The following is a 14,134-nucleotide window of genomic DNA, read 5'->3' as shown; positions in this document are numbered from 1 at the left end:
TTAATATCAACAAAATAATAATAATAGGCTTAATAATATGCCTAATATTATTAATAATAATATCAATAATTATAATAAAAGCGATTATGTGCATTATTATTATGGCGTTCAAATATGATTTTAACTTTTTATTTTTACTCTTACATAATTGATTAAATTAGGCAACCATAGCATCAATATGCTGAAGGTGGTGCCATCATGAACTTATTATGGGGTTTGAATTAATTAGAAAGCCTGGCCAAAAAAAAAAAAAAAAAAAAAAAAAAAGAAGGGCCCCCAAACGACGCCCTTGACAGCTGGTTTAGCCAATCTGTCTAGGAAGAGATTTATTTCCCATCAACACCCGGGACAGTGGAGGGTAAACCCTCCGAACAACCAGGTTACCCAGATTTTATTTTTATTTATTTGCGGAATAGAGTTGATCTCCTTTTTTATGATGACAGAAATCTGTAGGAAATAAATTCAGAGGATAAATAGGATTCAAAAGGCATAAATGAATGATTTGATGAAATAGAATTGATTTGTATTTATGTTAATGTTTGTTTTCCTCATAGCTAATAATCACCGACTGGAGCTCATATAGGCCACTGCAGTTCATCCTCTTTTTTTTTAATTTACTGACCCTGAATCTGTTTCCCTCTGTCTGTCTGCAGTCAGTCATGGAGGAGTCCAGCTCTCAGAAGTTGGTTTGGGACGGGGACGCCAAAGCGGTCCAGCAGTGTCTGACGGATATTTTTACCAGCGTCTACACAACATGTGACATCCCAGAAAACGCCATTTTCGGCCCGTGTGTGTTGAGCCACACGTCGCTGTACGACAGCATCGCCTTCATCGCCCTGAAATCCACCGACAAGCGGACAGCGCCTTATATATTCAGGGTGAGTGTTGTTGTTTTTTTTTTACTTATCTATTTTTTCTTAATACAAATACATTTTTTTCCAAATTTTCTATATTTTTTGATACAGACAACAGTATTTTTTCTTATTGTCTGTTTTTCTAATACACACCCAGTATTGTTTTCTTTTCTTATTACAGATCCTCATAATTTTTCCAGTTTTCTACTTATTTTTCCTAATAAAGATCCTAGTGATTTTCATTAGCATTTTTTACTTCATGCAAATATTAGCTACAAGTATTTTTCAGTTAAACTCTACACAGGCCGACCAAAAATCCCTATGTCTTGCCTGCTATTCCCTATAAAATGCAGGTAATTATTGCAAAGACCTGATTCTACTGAAGCATGGAATCCATATATCCATATATTAAATATATATATATATATTTGGGCCTACACAGTCAGCCATAAGACAAATTCCCCATGTTCTTAGATGTTTTCAGTTTGACTGACCTAAAGCATACGGTTATAGCCTTTAGACTGCAACAGTGTCCCTCTGAACAAGTCATTTAATCCTGTTTTGAGTTTTAAAATCTTGTTTTTCCTAAAACAAATTAAAAAATACTATATTGTCATTTCTTTCCAATGCAAATCAACAAAAGGTTTCTTGAATCAAGCTTCATTTTCTTGATACTAGTGGAGTGATTTGCCTCATCCTGCCTGTTTCAACATACTCAGACTTGTTTCAAGACAAAAAAAAATGAAACAACAGAAAACTGCATAGGAAACAAGTGGAATTCTCTCTCCACACTGGCAGAATTTTTAGTTGTTTTAAGAAAAATAAGATTTGAAGGCTGAATATGAGCCTGAATGACATTTTTTGCAGTGTGCATGACAATATGAATGAGGCAGCACCATGTTTCTGCTGCCTGTGATCTAACGGCATGTGTGTGTGTTATGTGTGTGTGTGTGTGTGTGTGTGTGTGTGTGTGTGCTGCACAGGTGGACACTTCAGCAGCCAACAGCACCTCGGAGGGCTTGATGTGGCTGCGGCTGGTCCAGTCGGCCCGGGACAAGGAGGAGCAGAACCTGGAGGCCTACGTGAAGAACGGCCAGCTCTTCTACCGCTCGCTCCGCAGGATCGAGAAGGACGAGGAGCTGCTGGTCTGGTACGGCAAGGACCTGATCGACCTGCTGCTGCTCAGCTCCAGCAGAGCGCCGGCCAAAAGCAAGGGTGAGGAAACCAATCCAGACTGGAACATGCAATATTAGCTGGGCAGGAGGCTTCATTGTGGGCCCAGTCAACTCCAAAATAATCAAATCATCATTACACCATGGCTTTTTTTTTTTTTTGAGTGCACAATCACATTAATTTTGCTGCTGCAGCCTCTTTGGAATTACATGCTCATTCTGGAATTATTGAGTGTTCATCATTGGTAAATTTAGGATGTAATCTCCTGCTGCATTGCATATTTATATATTAATATAATCACGCTCAAAGCTCAAATTTGCACTGAGACATTATTTTTTTGGGCAATCTTGGAAAATATCTCCTTGCATGATTATTAAACACCACACTGCAGTAGGATTGTTTTTTTCTGAGATTATGCAGATTTTCCTGGTGACTGAACTCATTTTTGTCGCCCCCCCCCCCCTCCCCAGGTTCGTCCCCCCACTCGTGTCCCGACTGCAGCCAGCGCTTCCAGTTTGAGTTCCCCTTCCTGGCCCATCTTCGGTTCCGCTGCACCAAGAGACTGCAGAGCATCACGGGGGCCGACGAGGAGCCCGGCAAGGAGAGCGGCACCGAGCGTTCGAACACGACCCCGACCCGGTCCAGCCCCAAGCTGGGCCGCTCCGAGGGCTTTGTCGCCCCGCAGGACAGCAGCAAACCCTCCACGGACTTTCACAACCTGGCCAGGGATCTAGAGAACAACCGGACCAGTCCGCCCAGCGACAAGGAGGCTGAGATCCGCAGCGAGAGTTCGGGCAAGAGGAAGTTCTCAGAAATGGAGGACAGGGAGTGCCGAGCGCCCGGCCTTCCCCAGTCCAAGTCGAAAGATGAGCTAGCCACTTCGGCGCAGAACTACCGAGGAGCGTACGGCCTGGAGGAGAACCACAGGTCTTTCTCCCCGCCGGGCGCCACAGAACACGTCGAGGCCAAGCGCAGCGCCTTCACCGAGGTCAAGAAGTCACCGCAGAGCCTCAAGCAGCACAGCGGCACCAAAAACCTGCAGAGCTCCAACTCTGAAAACAAGGACGGCGGGCGTCCCAGCGGCAGTCCTTCGGAGAAGCACCTGAACATCAGGCAGGTGCTGTCGGAGACCCAGCCGCCGCAGACCTCGCCCATGGGGAGCGCCTTCACCTCCGTGGGCCAGCAGGGCGGCGGGAGCGGAGAGAGGAAGAGCGCCTTCAGCCAGCCGTCGCGCTCCTCCTTCTCCCAGATCTCGCCGCTGGTGATGCCGCCCAAGCTGCTGGACTGCCACCCAGCGGTGGGCGACACCATCTCCTCCAGCAGACTGTACCAGGCCGACCACCTGGCCGCCAAGCTGCAGGGGGCCGAGCTGGGCGCCAACTGCCCCGTGCCGGGCGGCATGGCCAAGCAGAGCCCCTTCGTCTACGCCACCGCCTTCTGGCCCAAGAGCTCCGGACCTATCCAGCTCCAGATGCCGTCGGCGCTCACCCTCCTCCCGCCCTCCTTCACCTCCCTCTGTCTGCCGGCGCAGAACTGGTGCGCCAAGTGCAACGCCTCCTTCCGCATGACCTCGGACTTGGTTTACCACATGCGATCCCACCACAAAAAGGAGTACGCCATGGAGCCCCTGGTGAAGCGGCGGCGCGAGGAGAAACTCAAGTGCCCCATTTGCAACGAGTCATTCCGGGAGCGGCATCACCTGTCGCGTCACATGACCTCCCATAACTGACTTCTAAAGATGAACAGGGAGGGACTTTTTACCAGGGAGGGACTTTGAAGCCGTCCGGCTCAGATGTGGATATAACCGCTCCGACTGGAGATAGGTCACTTAAAAAAACAAAAACACCCTGTGCACTTGTTTTCACTTTCACCATCACGGACGATGCTCTTGTATTTCCTTTTTGGTCTGTTACTTTTTCTCCCCTATACAAAATGTCATGTTTTGGGTGTATGCAAATGCGTTTTGACTTCAAAAATTGAATCTATTTATGAAGCACTTAAAGTTTGAAAATAAGGGAAGATTTAAATATGTGTAAATGTACAGTAAGTTGTATTTTATATCATATAAATGCAAATATAGAGAAGAAATACAAATGTAGTCACACTTCATGGTTTACAACGCAGCAAGTTTTTCATGTCTACAATGAATATGGACACAAATTGGGAATATTATGTCAGACTATATTTCAGAGTGCATGTAATATTAAATAATATTGATTTAAGATGCAGTCTATACATTACAATGTAAATAACTTGTTTTATTTGAAATACAAAGTGTAATATTTTGTGTCAGTGGGGAATAGTTTCAGTGTTTCTTCCTTTTGCGGAAATTTACTACTTGATAGTTTATCTAATCATGTTGAATGCATTGACAATAAAATAGCTTTATTTTCACCTGCCTTCCTCCTGTATTCTTTTTGTGTGTTTATGAAATATGAAATTCCTTCATTATCTATGCAGCCAATAGCCTGCAACTTGCAAGGTGTGAAACATGATCAACATAATTGTTTTATTATTATATCTATTTGTGAAGGCCAAAGATCATGGCAACATCCCACATGCAATCATGTTTTTTATTCTTATTTTATAATATATTTTCACCATTTCAAAATAGTATTGGCCTCCAACCATAATGTCAGGAGAATTACTGTATGTTCTAGTCACAATAAAGCTAAAAACCAAAACAAAAAGAAATCCAAAAATGTGAGTAAGATAGATATAAAAGTTCAATAATTTCTGAATCCCTAGGTAATTAATTCCCGGTTAAAATTATATAAACCTCGGATAGGATTATATTCCGCATTATTATTATTATTATTATTGTTCTTATTGTTATTGTTCTTCTTATTATTATTATTAGGCTATATGAATTCATATTCATTGAAATACGTCTTAATTAAAAGTGGGCAACGTTAAAGCCTGCGCTGTTGATCTATTCCCTTGAGAGATCGCTCCAGTTATATACATTATTAAGAAAAAAGCATTCCCATACCTGAACAGGTTTTATACAATTTCATATCTTTAAATTTCATGAAAGGCCAGTGTTTACCGGCATGAAACAGCGTGTAAAGACCGAGAAAACGAGGTGGAATTCGCTCAGATTTTCAGTCCTCAGCAAAGCAGAAAATACAGCAGAAAATACAGATATTATTGCCGGCCGGCACAATAAGGAGATTGTGTGAAGGGCCATAATATTATAGAAGACATCGTTGAACATAAACGCAGACATCTGCATTTGTGATTAATATGTAGGCTAATTGCAGAAAGGATAGCATGTATATAAAATCGCAGGGGTGGGGGGGGGGAGGACAGCAGGCTATATACATAAAACACACTTTCCCAAGAAATAAAATGAAGATACATTTCTAAAATCTTAAATATGCTAAATAAACGTATAGTGAGAGGATGTAGACTTAAGGAACTGCCAAACCCATCAACTGACTATAATAAATGTAAATAATAATCTGCCAGCGTTCTGTTTCCTCTGCTTCATTTGTTAAAGGTTTCAAAGTAAATCATGAGATAGTACAACAAACAAAATGACACAGATCTATATTTAGCTCTTCCTATTGAAATATTTTTCTTTTAATAAACTAGACAGACTGAGTCAAGTGTGGAAATGTCTGTGGATCAATAACCGCCGTTCGTTGTAAACGATTCCAATGCATAATGGTAAAAAAAAAAAAAAATGTCACTGAGAATTTTTCAGCAAAAGAAACCAACAAGAACCGTGGAAAATAGTTCAACAGCGCCATCAAGTGGCCGTGGTGTGTATTACAGCAGTGTCCGTGGACTGCTGGTCAGTCAAACACAGTGATGTCATTCATTCTGCCTCCTGAACAGCACGCGCACAACTGATCCAGTTAACAAGATCATCCTTCAAATACCTTCTTAAAACTCACTTTTATAAGCAAGCTTGTTTATAACAGTTTTTACCTGTTTTATATGCACCATTCCACTCTGTTTTATAACCTGCATTGTTCTATGTACCTTTGAATATTCTTTTTTTATTCTATTCTACTGTTTTAACCGCCCATTGTTTTTTTACTGATTGTGAAGCACTTTGTAAACGTAAAATTAAATGTAAATGTAACATTATCATTATTATTATTATTATTATTATTAAGCCATGAAAAATATCTATTCCTATAATGAATTTTAGAAGGATACTATACAAATATCACAGCAAAAATATAGTGATACTATAGGAGATTTAAAAGAAATAATGCACAATAATGTCACTATAAGCTCCATTTTGAATACCACAAACACAGTATAAGTTCCTATAGGAATATTACAGGAGTATTATAGTGATTTTGTACGAAAGAGAATTGCAGGCTCTGCATTGCATTATGGGTGTACAATCAGTGCAACTGTAGAATAAGCTTCAATTTCTAGATCACCAACATTACAAGCAACCGACAGTGAGGTCAAAGGTCAGAGCCAGAGTGTGTTGAAAAATGTTCCTACAGGACTCTTGAATGATCACAGGCTGTGTTCACACTGCAGGCCTTAACGCTCAATTACGATTTTTTGCTCAGATCTGGGGTTTTTTTTTCTGACTTTACACTCATTTTTCAAAGTGACCCATATTCGATATCAGCTTGAACGGACCTCCATCCTGCGCAAATGAACAACAAAAGACCTTTATTGCACAAAATATGGTCGAGTTTATTTTTATGGCCACTTCGATGAGTGTTTCACCTCCTCGAACTTGGCTTTGAGGCTCTTGAGTTTTCGCTGACATGGAGGAATTTGCGACCTCACCACTGGCTGCTCGAGTCTTTGTCTTTCCTGTTTATCCAGTCAGATGGACACAGCGATCTGTCCCATGGAGAGGGACGCAAAGACCGCATGAATTCTGATCTGACAGTTTGTATTTAACAGATTTTAGGACCACACATATATATATGAATGTTTGTCCAAATCAGAAGTGAAAAAACCTGATTCCGTGTGGTTTTTTTTGGCTGTTCGCACCGCACTGAAACCATCAGATCTGTGTCACACAGGAGGGAAAAAACATCAGAATTTGGACTCATTCAGCTGCAGTGTGAACGTAGAGAGACACGCAAATATAAGAAAGATAAAAAAAAAAAGAAATAAAAAATACAGGAGAGAGGTGGAAGGACTTGAACACACCACAGAGCTGCAGCTTACAGGATGATGAATTACAGCTCCGACACACATGTCCGAATGTTACATCTCATCTCACATCAACACACCTCTCATGTCAGCAATCCAAACAGGTCAATTTCACCGCCGAGCATGTGATCGACAGGAAGAGAAGGAGACACACACACACACACACACACACACACACACACACACTCACTCAAGAGACTCCAGTGCCCCTTCCTGTGATATTTATTGCCCCCATGCTTTGCTGCTGGTGTCATCGTCCCTTTTGTGAACCCCTCCACCCCCTCCCACACACACACACACACACACACACACACACACACATTTGTCACTGCATCACTCAGCGCGGAGCGGCGTGGGACAGTTTATATCTCCGCTAAGCTGGCACTTCCATTTGGCCCGCGGCCCCGGTCACACTGCGTTTTTGCATTTTGCATTTCAGGCGTTTAGCTGACGCTGTACTGTTGTCCGCAGCGTCTCACAGGGCAGCGGGCGAGCAGGTAGAGGCTTCGGGGGGGGGGGGATTCAGTGTCCCGGGACACGTGGCCCGCTACTGGAATCGAACCAGTGACTTTTTTTGGCTGCGGGACGGTCTCTTGAATCGCTGGGCCACCCTGATAGCCTCTGTGTGAGCATGTGTGTGTGCCTGCTGATGAGGTGATGTTTAAAGCTGCAATACACACCTTTTTTGACATTAACATGGCAAAAAAAATAGGATATATTCCACATTATCAGCCTGTGCGTTCAGGCCTAAATCTCCCACCGTTTGCCTGAAATTGGCTTTTCTGTGATGCTGGAAACATTTTGGGGATGAATACCATTTCCTGTGGGCGTGGCCAGCAGTGAGCCGGTTGTGGCTATCAAGGTGAGGCTAGTGGCCACAGAGCAGACAAGTCACAGCAACAACATCAGTGGAGGAAAGCAGTAAGAAAAGAAAGTGAAGCTTAACGTTCAAAAACATGGTGAACATCAGGGAGGCATGTGACTTGTATTTGCTCAAATTGCTCAAATCGGACTTTTGCTCAAATTCACCTGAGACAACTGACTGTTTGTGAAATAATGATTGACTTAACATTCTACCAATCTGTGCTAAGCATCCATCTACTTTCTCAGACACTGTTGCTCTGACACACACTGAGAGGATCGCAGTACGGCTTTTGCTGCAGCAGTTTGACTCATGACAAGGACATACGAAGGTAAAAAGGTGTTGTTGTTGTTGTTGGGGAACCTCTGAGGCAGATAGTAACGTCTTTGGTAGCATCCATCTTCACAGTTTATCAGACGTAGAAACAGTAAGTAAGGGTAGTGGGAGTTAACAGAACAACGGTGAATTAACGGTGAATTGTCATAATTTTCAGTCAAAGCTCCAAGGCACATGTGTCCAAAACAAGCTTGTGAAGTTTAGGTACAAGAACAAATGTGCCAGCGGCCTGGGTCTGCTGGACCAGGACGTCTTTCTCTTGGGATTTTCTGTTGATGCAGTTGGAGTTTCTCTTTTGTTTGTCTGTTCAGCCATGGCGGTCAAACGTTGAGCTGGATGTATGGAAGTGTGAGTCATATGTCCATTGGAAACCTGTTTTAACAAAGCTGTTTCTTCCTTCAGTCGGAGGACTACAGCTCAGTCTCAGTCCTTTTGTTTGTTTGTGTGTTTGTTCGTTCATTTGTCCGCCCCGTCTTAAACACTGGGTAAAACTTGGGGAATTAGGCTTTACACTTCTGCGTTCTACACTGATTGGCCCAAGGGGGGCACTGCAACTACAGGTCCGAACAAGGTGACGTATTTGTTACTGATTGGTCATGAGGGGGACTGCATCTCTCATTGGGGGGGCGGCATGTTTACTGTTGCTTTCAATGGAAAGGACATGATGTTGTGTATTCCAGAACAGAGAGTTTAGCATGTTTTATATCTATCAGGTTTTCAATAGTCGTGGAGTAACAAGAGCCACAAACAGCGCTTCCCCAACAAAGCATCTGTTTAGCACTGCTAGTTAAAACAGAGCGGCCCAGTGGACACAGGGGGCTGGACAGCGGCTAACAAGGCTCTGAAAGAAAAGTTAGGTTCAGAAGTATCCGTTTCACACACACACACACACACAGACAGAGAGAGAGAGAGACAGAAAGTCCTGGACCGCCGCCCTACTGACACCAGCCTCATGCTACAAGTTGGATCTGTTTTATGGATCTGTCGTGGTCCAGGAGTTTACGCAAAGCCAGCTCCGCCTTCTGCCGGCTGATTAGGATATCGGTGTCACATTATGTTTTGTAAGGCTAAATATACATGAGCAGCATCGTCTCCTGTGCACTTGCACTATTTTCAACGCACAACACACTCAATCTGCAGCTTCACTGACAGGGACACATTTACACGTCCCGTCCCCTTTGAGACCAGTCAGGGGCGGACTTAGTGATTCGGGGGCCCTATAGGTAAAGGCAAGCATGGGGGCCCCCGGAATCCCAGCCCTCTACCATTTGAATCCATCATTTCTATATATTACCTTCAAGCTGTGGCTGAGAAAAGTATGCATGCAAGAGCACTTTTTTTTGTTTTTCTGCCCCACTTGTGTTGCTTTGCTTGTGTCTTTTTGCGTCACTTCTCTCTCAGCTCAGAGGGGTCACCATGGTGACCATGAGTCAAGATTGAAATAATTTATTGTAACAAAAAGAGGGGTGTTTTTCAATAAGTACACTACCAGTCAAAAGTTTGGACACACCACATATTTCTTTATTTTTACTATTTTCCACATTTTAGAATAATAGTAAAGATATCAGAACTATGAAATAACACAAATGGAATTTTGAATTGACCAAAAAAGTGCTAAACAAATAAAAACTATCTTATATTTTAGATTCTTTAAAGCAGCCGCCCTTTGCCTTGATGGAAAGGCAAAAGGCTTTGGAAAGAAATTCATACATAGGATCAACTTCACTATTTATATTTGTCTAAGAAACTAATTTTAAGCATTTAAGCAGAAAGCCTTTAGATCAAAATGGCTTTAAGAAAATGAAAAACAGAACATTCAATCAGGTGGGTCCAAACATTTGACTAGTAGTGTACATTTCTTTTATATTGATTATAAATAAGTTTATATTAGGTCTATTCTTGTCTTTTTGCGGGGCCCTCTGGTTGCCGGGGCCCTCTGGTTGCCGGGGCCTAAGACAGTCGCCTACCTTTGTCTAACGTTAAGAGAGCGTCTCTCTCTGGGACTCGTACCTGTCTCCTAGTCATGTCTGAGTCTTGAATTCTTGGCATTGTGGCAAAGGCAAAGACTCCAGGGGCTTGTTATTTAGGTTACACCTGTTTCCCAGCCTCAAACGCTTCTCTGCCTTGTAAAGCAGAGTGTGGATACACACAGTGCGGATCAGAGGATTCAGTAAGGTTCACTGAAAGCTTTTTGAGAAGTGACTTAAAGGAAATAGGAGACTGAGTTTCAGAGGCTGCTTGTTCTGCTGCTGCTCTGTTTACAAACCAGTGTAGTAGTATTACTGTAATTCAATTCAATTCAATTCAAATTTATTTGTATAGCACCATCTCATACAAAAGCAGTTCAAAGTGCTTTACATAAAAACAGAATAAAACAGCAGAAATGTGCAAATAAACAGGAACATCCATGCATACATACACATAAAAACACATATAGCAAACAAACATAATGTACAAATACAGTGTGTTCAATTAAGAAAACGCTCGAGTGAAAAGGAAGGTCTTTAGTTTGGTTTTGAAAGAACACAGTGTTGGAGCGAGTCTAAGATCAGTAGGCAAACTGTTCCATTCTTTAGGTGCATAAATAATTGTAAAAGGAATAATTAATTGGCATCGTGTGATAATTTTTTATCCGGTCATCTCTCTCCTGTCTGGCAGGTTGATACATGCTAAAATCATATAGGAACTCCTGCTCTTTCTGTGAAAGTCCTTTGTCACAAAATTGACTGTCTCACACATATATTTGCACGCTTGCACACACATACACACAGACACAGACACACACACACACACACACACACACACACACACGCTCACACATGCCTTCCTACCTCGTCCTCCTTCCTTTTCCACGTCCTCTGAGGTTAAAGGAACTTCTAAAATTGGTCTTCATTGGTCTTCTATTTGTATTATTCATCATTATTCATTATTACTATTCTTACTATTCTCTTTCGTGTTGAGTTTCAGTGTCACTCGGCTTCTGTTGCCAAATTCACCTGTGCGTGTGTGTGTGTGTGTGTGTGTGTGTGTGTGTGTGTGTGTGTGCGTGTGTGTGTGTGCTTCCTCTTTTGGGGTGAGGCATTTTCAGAAGCCCCTTGGGGTTTTTAAGTTTCACTCCCACAGATTGTATTTCTTCTCTCTTTATCCCAGATTCCTGGATAGTTTTTTCTCATTTGTACAAATAAACTAAACATAAACATGAAAAAACAAACAAACCATTTTACTAACCTTCAGCTCCACTGGTTTACAGCACGAATTTAGTGAGCACTTCAAATTTGCATCATTGGGTAACACTTTAGAATAATTAAGGTTTATAATTTAGGTTTATAAGCCTTAACAATTAAATAAATAGTGATGAATTCAGTTACTGCTCGCACTATTCAGTTATTAATGATTAGCAATAATTTCATTAACAGGACGTTCATGAAGGATTAGAAATTGTTCAGTAAAAGTTCAAGCTTACAAATGGCATCAAAAGCCTTATACTTAAACTGTAAAACATTTGTTTAACAATGTACTAACAAATGATTTATAATGCATTAATAAAACATAAGTACAGTCTAGTGCAACAATTAACATTCATGAATAATTTATTATTCATAAATAAGAAATACTTTTTTTTTATTTTACACAGACAATTCTTAAATAAGTATTTAAGCAATAATAAATTAATTGCCAAATAATCTACGCATAATTTCTAAAAAATAATGTATGTCTGTATGTAGGTCTAATTGTACATGTATTAACAATGTAGAAATGATGTAATCGCAAATAGTATTCTTCACTTATGAATCAGATATAAAAGCTTAGCTGTCATTAGTGATGATTTACAACACAAATATCACAAATATTTATAATATGATAAGTAGTTTATTATTGTTATTGAATTCATTGTTAAAACTTAGGAACTTTTCTAATGTTTTTCCTGTCGGGGCGCATATACTGTATCAGCAACACCGACCTACTCAGAATTGTCAGTATGGAAAAAGGTATTATCAACCTGATGAACTAAATATTAATAATGTTCAACACTGTGTATCTCATTTGTGGAGCTAACTCAAATTCAGCATTGGTTTCAATTCAGTTGCATTTCAAATAAAGTTTAAAGTTTATCATTCCGTAATCTGTATCCAGCTACTAGTAAAATTGCTACCGTTCTTTTAGTGAAGGACTTGAATAACATATTCTCCTTTAAAAACAATTCAGTATTTTTTTTTTCTAGTTTTGTGTTTTGCATCATTTTAATTGTCGCTTTTTTCACATCTCACTCTGGAATAAAAGTCATGTACATACAGTATTGGCTCCTGACCTCCATGATGTAGCGCGCAGCATGCAGCAGGAGCTCGGCGGATGACTCAATGTAGTCGTATTACTTTGTTACACATTCCGCTCATGCCCCCCCCCCTCCCCGCCTTTTGAAGTACATCTACATAGCAGGCACAGCATACAGTTTTCTTGGAGGCCGGAGAGGCATGTTGCCCCCCCTCCTCCCCTCTCTCCTCCCCCCTCCTCCACCCCTGTTCCGTGTCATGAAAGTCAACCCAGCTTCATCAGATGCAGCAGGGACAGGAGCGCCGGCCGCCCCGTTGCTTCTTGGGGCGCAAAAGCTTTTGGCTTTGGGTTCAGGCTGAGTTGGCCCGCCGCGTGCCCGTCTTTCCGGAGCGACAGCTAAAACAGCAGAGGACATCTTACTTATTTACAACCGGCAGCCGTCCGCTTTAAGCTCACAACACCCCCCCACCCCACCCCACCCCACCCCCCCTGCACCACCCCTCCGTAGACCGCAGAGGAAATCCAGGGTAAAACTAGACGGAACTAATCTTTTCCACTGCTGAGAGTGCGTGCCGCTTCAAGAGCGCTTTCGTTACACGCCTATAAGAAAAGCAGAGGCAGGTAGAGAAAAGTAGGAGCAGGATTAGAGGAAAATCCCCCTAAAATACTTGTGTGCCTTGCATTTTGGGGCACATTTTACCGTTTGGTGTCTTTTTCTTCTTCGAGATATTTTAAACACAGTTACAGTGGAGTTTGACATCAGAAAATGTTTCAGGATGTAAAACATCAGGGGTAAACGTCAGGTTTTGGTGTCAGTCCCTCAGAATCAAAGAGCGAGGGCTTCTTCTTTCTAGAGCCGCCATTTTGCACCGAGAGACGTTCAACAATCATACAGGGAGAAATCCATCGTAGAAGAGGAGAGAGACCAGTTTCTCCACCCACAGGAGCAGGAGAGAGACCAGAATGCACTGCAGTCACAGTTTGTATCTTTGTGGATCTGTTGTTTGTAGCAGGCAAGACATTGACAAGACAAGACATCGGTGTCTCTTTACTTTCAGTTTTCACTCAACTGGAAAAATTGACTATGTTGTCACTATACTCTCTTCCCCTACACATGTACAGCACAGAGAACCCCCTTCTCTGGGGGGTTGTCGAAAGGCATTCTGGGAAACAAAGGAAATCACAAACTGAAGTAGAAGTAGACAAAGCAGGTTGGGGAAAGTGCGTACACCAAAAAAGTAAATGACAACACTTGAACACAAAATAACTTCTGGAATGCCGTGAACATCACAGATTGATCATATATAACAATGTAAGAATATCTGTAGGTGGATTCTTCCTAGTGGAGTGGAAGACATAGGTTTGGTAGAAGACGAATGGTTGGATAAAACTGGCTGGTGAAGAAAGGCTGCCAGATTTTCTTACCGAGACCAAGATTCAAATCTTGGTCTCGGTAAGAAAATCTGAGCTGGTAAAGTGAATGAGACAAACTCTC

The 14,134-nt window shown here is 41.8% G+C and overlaps 1 protein-coding gene across 1 annotated transcript; it reads left to right on the top strand.

Moving 5' to 3' along the window:
* Nucleotides 1-659: 659 nt before the first annotated feature.
* prdm8b (PR domain containing 8b) lies at nt 660-3,756 on the top strand. The gene is made up of 3 exons (XM_071515241.1): nt 660-878; nt 1,838-2,069; nt 2,498-3,756. Exons 1-3 carry the CDS (start codon nt 660-662, stop codon nt 3,754-3,756), a joined length of 1,710 nt encoding a protein of 569 aa, XP_071371342.1.
* The last annotated feature ends 10,378 nt before the right edge of the window (nt 3,757-14,134 follow it).

The sequence above is a fragment of the Centroberyx affinis genome, unplaced genomic scaffold (genome assembly GCF_046629955.1).
Source record: "Centroberyx affinis isolate AG114_WGS23_722 - 3 ecotype Tasmania unplaced genomic scaffold, CSIRO-AGI_Caff_v1 ptg000333l_1, whole genome shotgun sequence".
NCBI lineage: Eukaryota > Metazoa > Chordata > Actinopteri > Beryciformes > Berycidae > Centroberyx > Centroberyx affinis.
The sequence above is the reverse complement of the archived record's forward strand: the minus strand, read 5'-3'. Positions and strand labels throughout refer to the sequence as shown.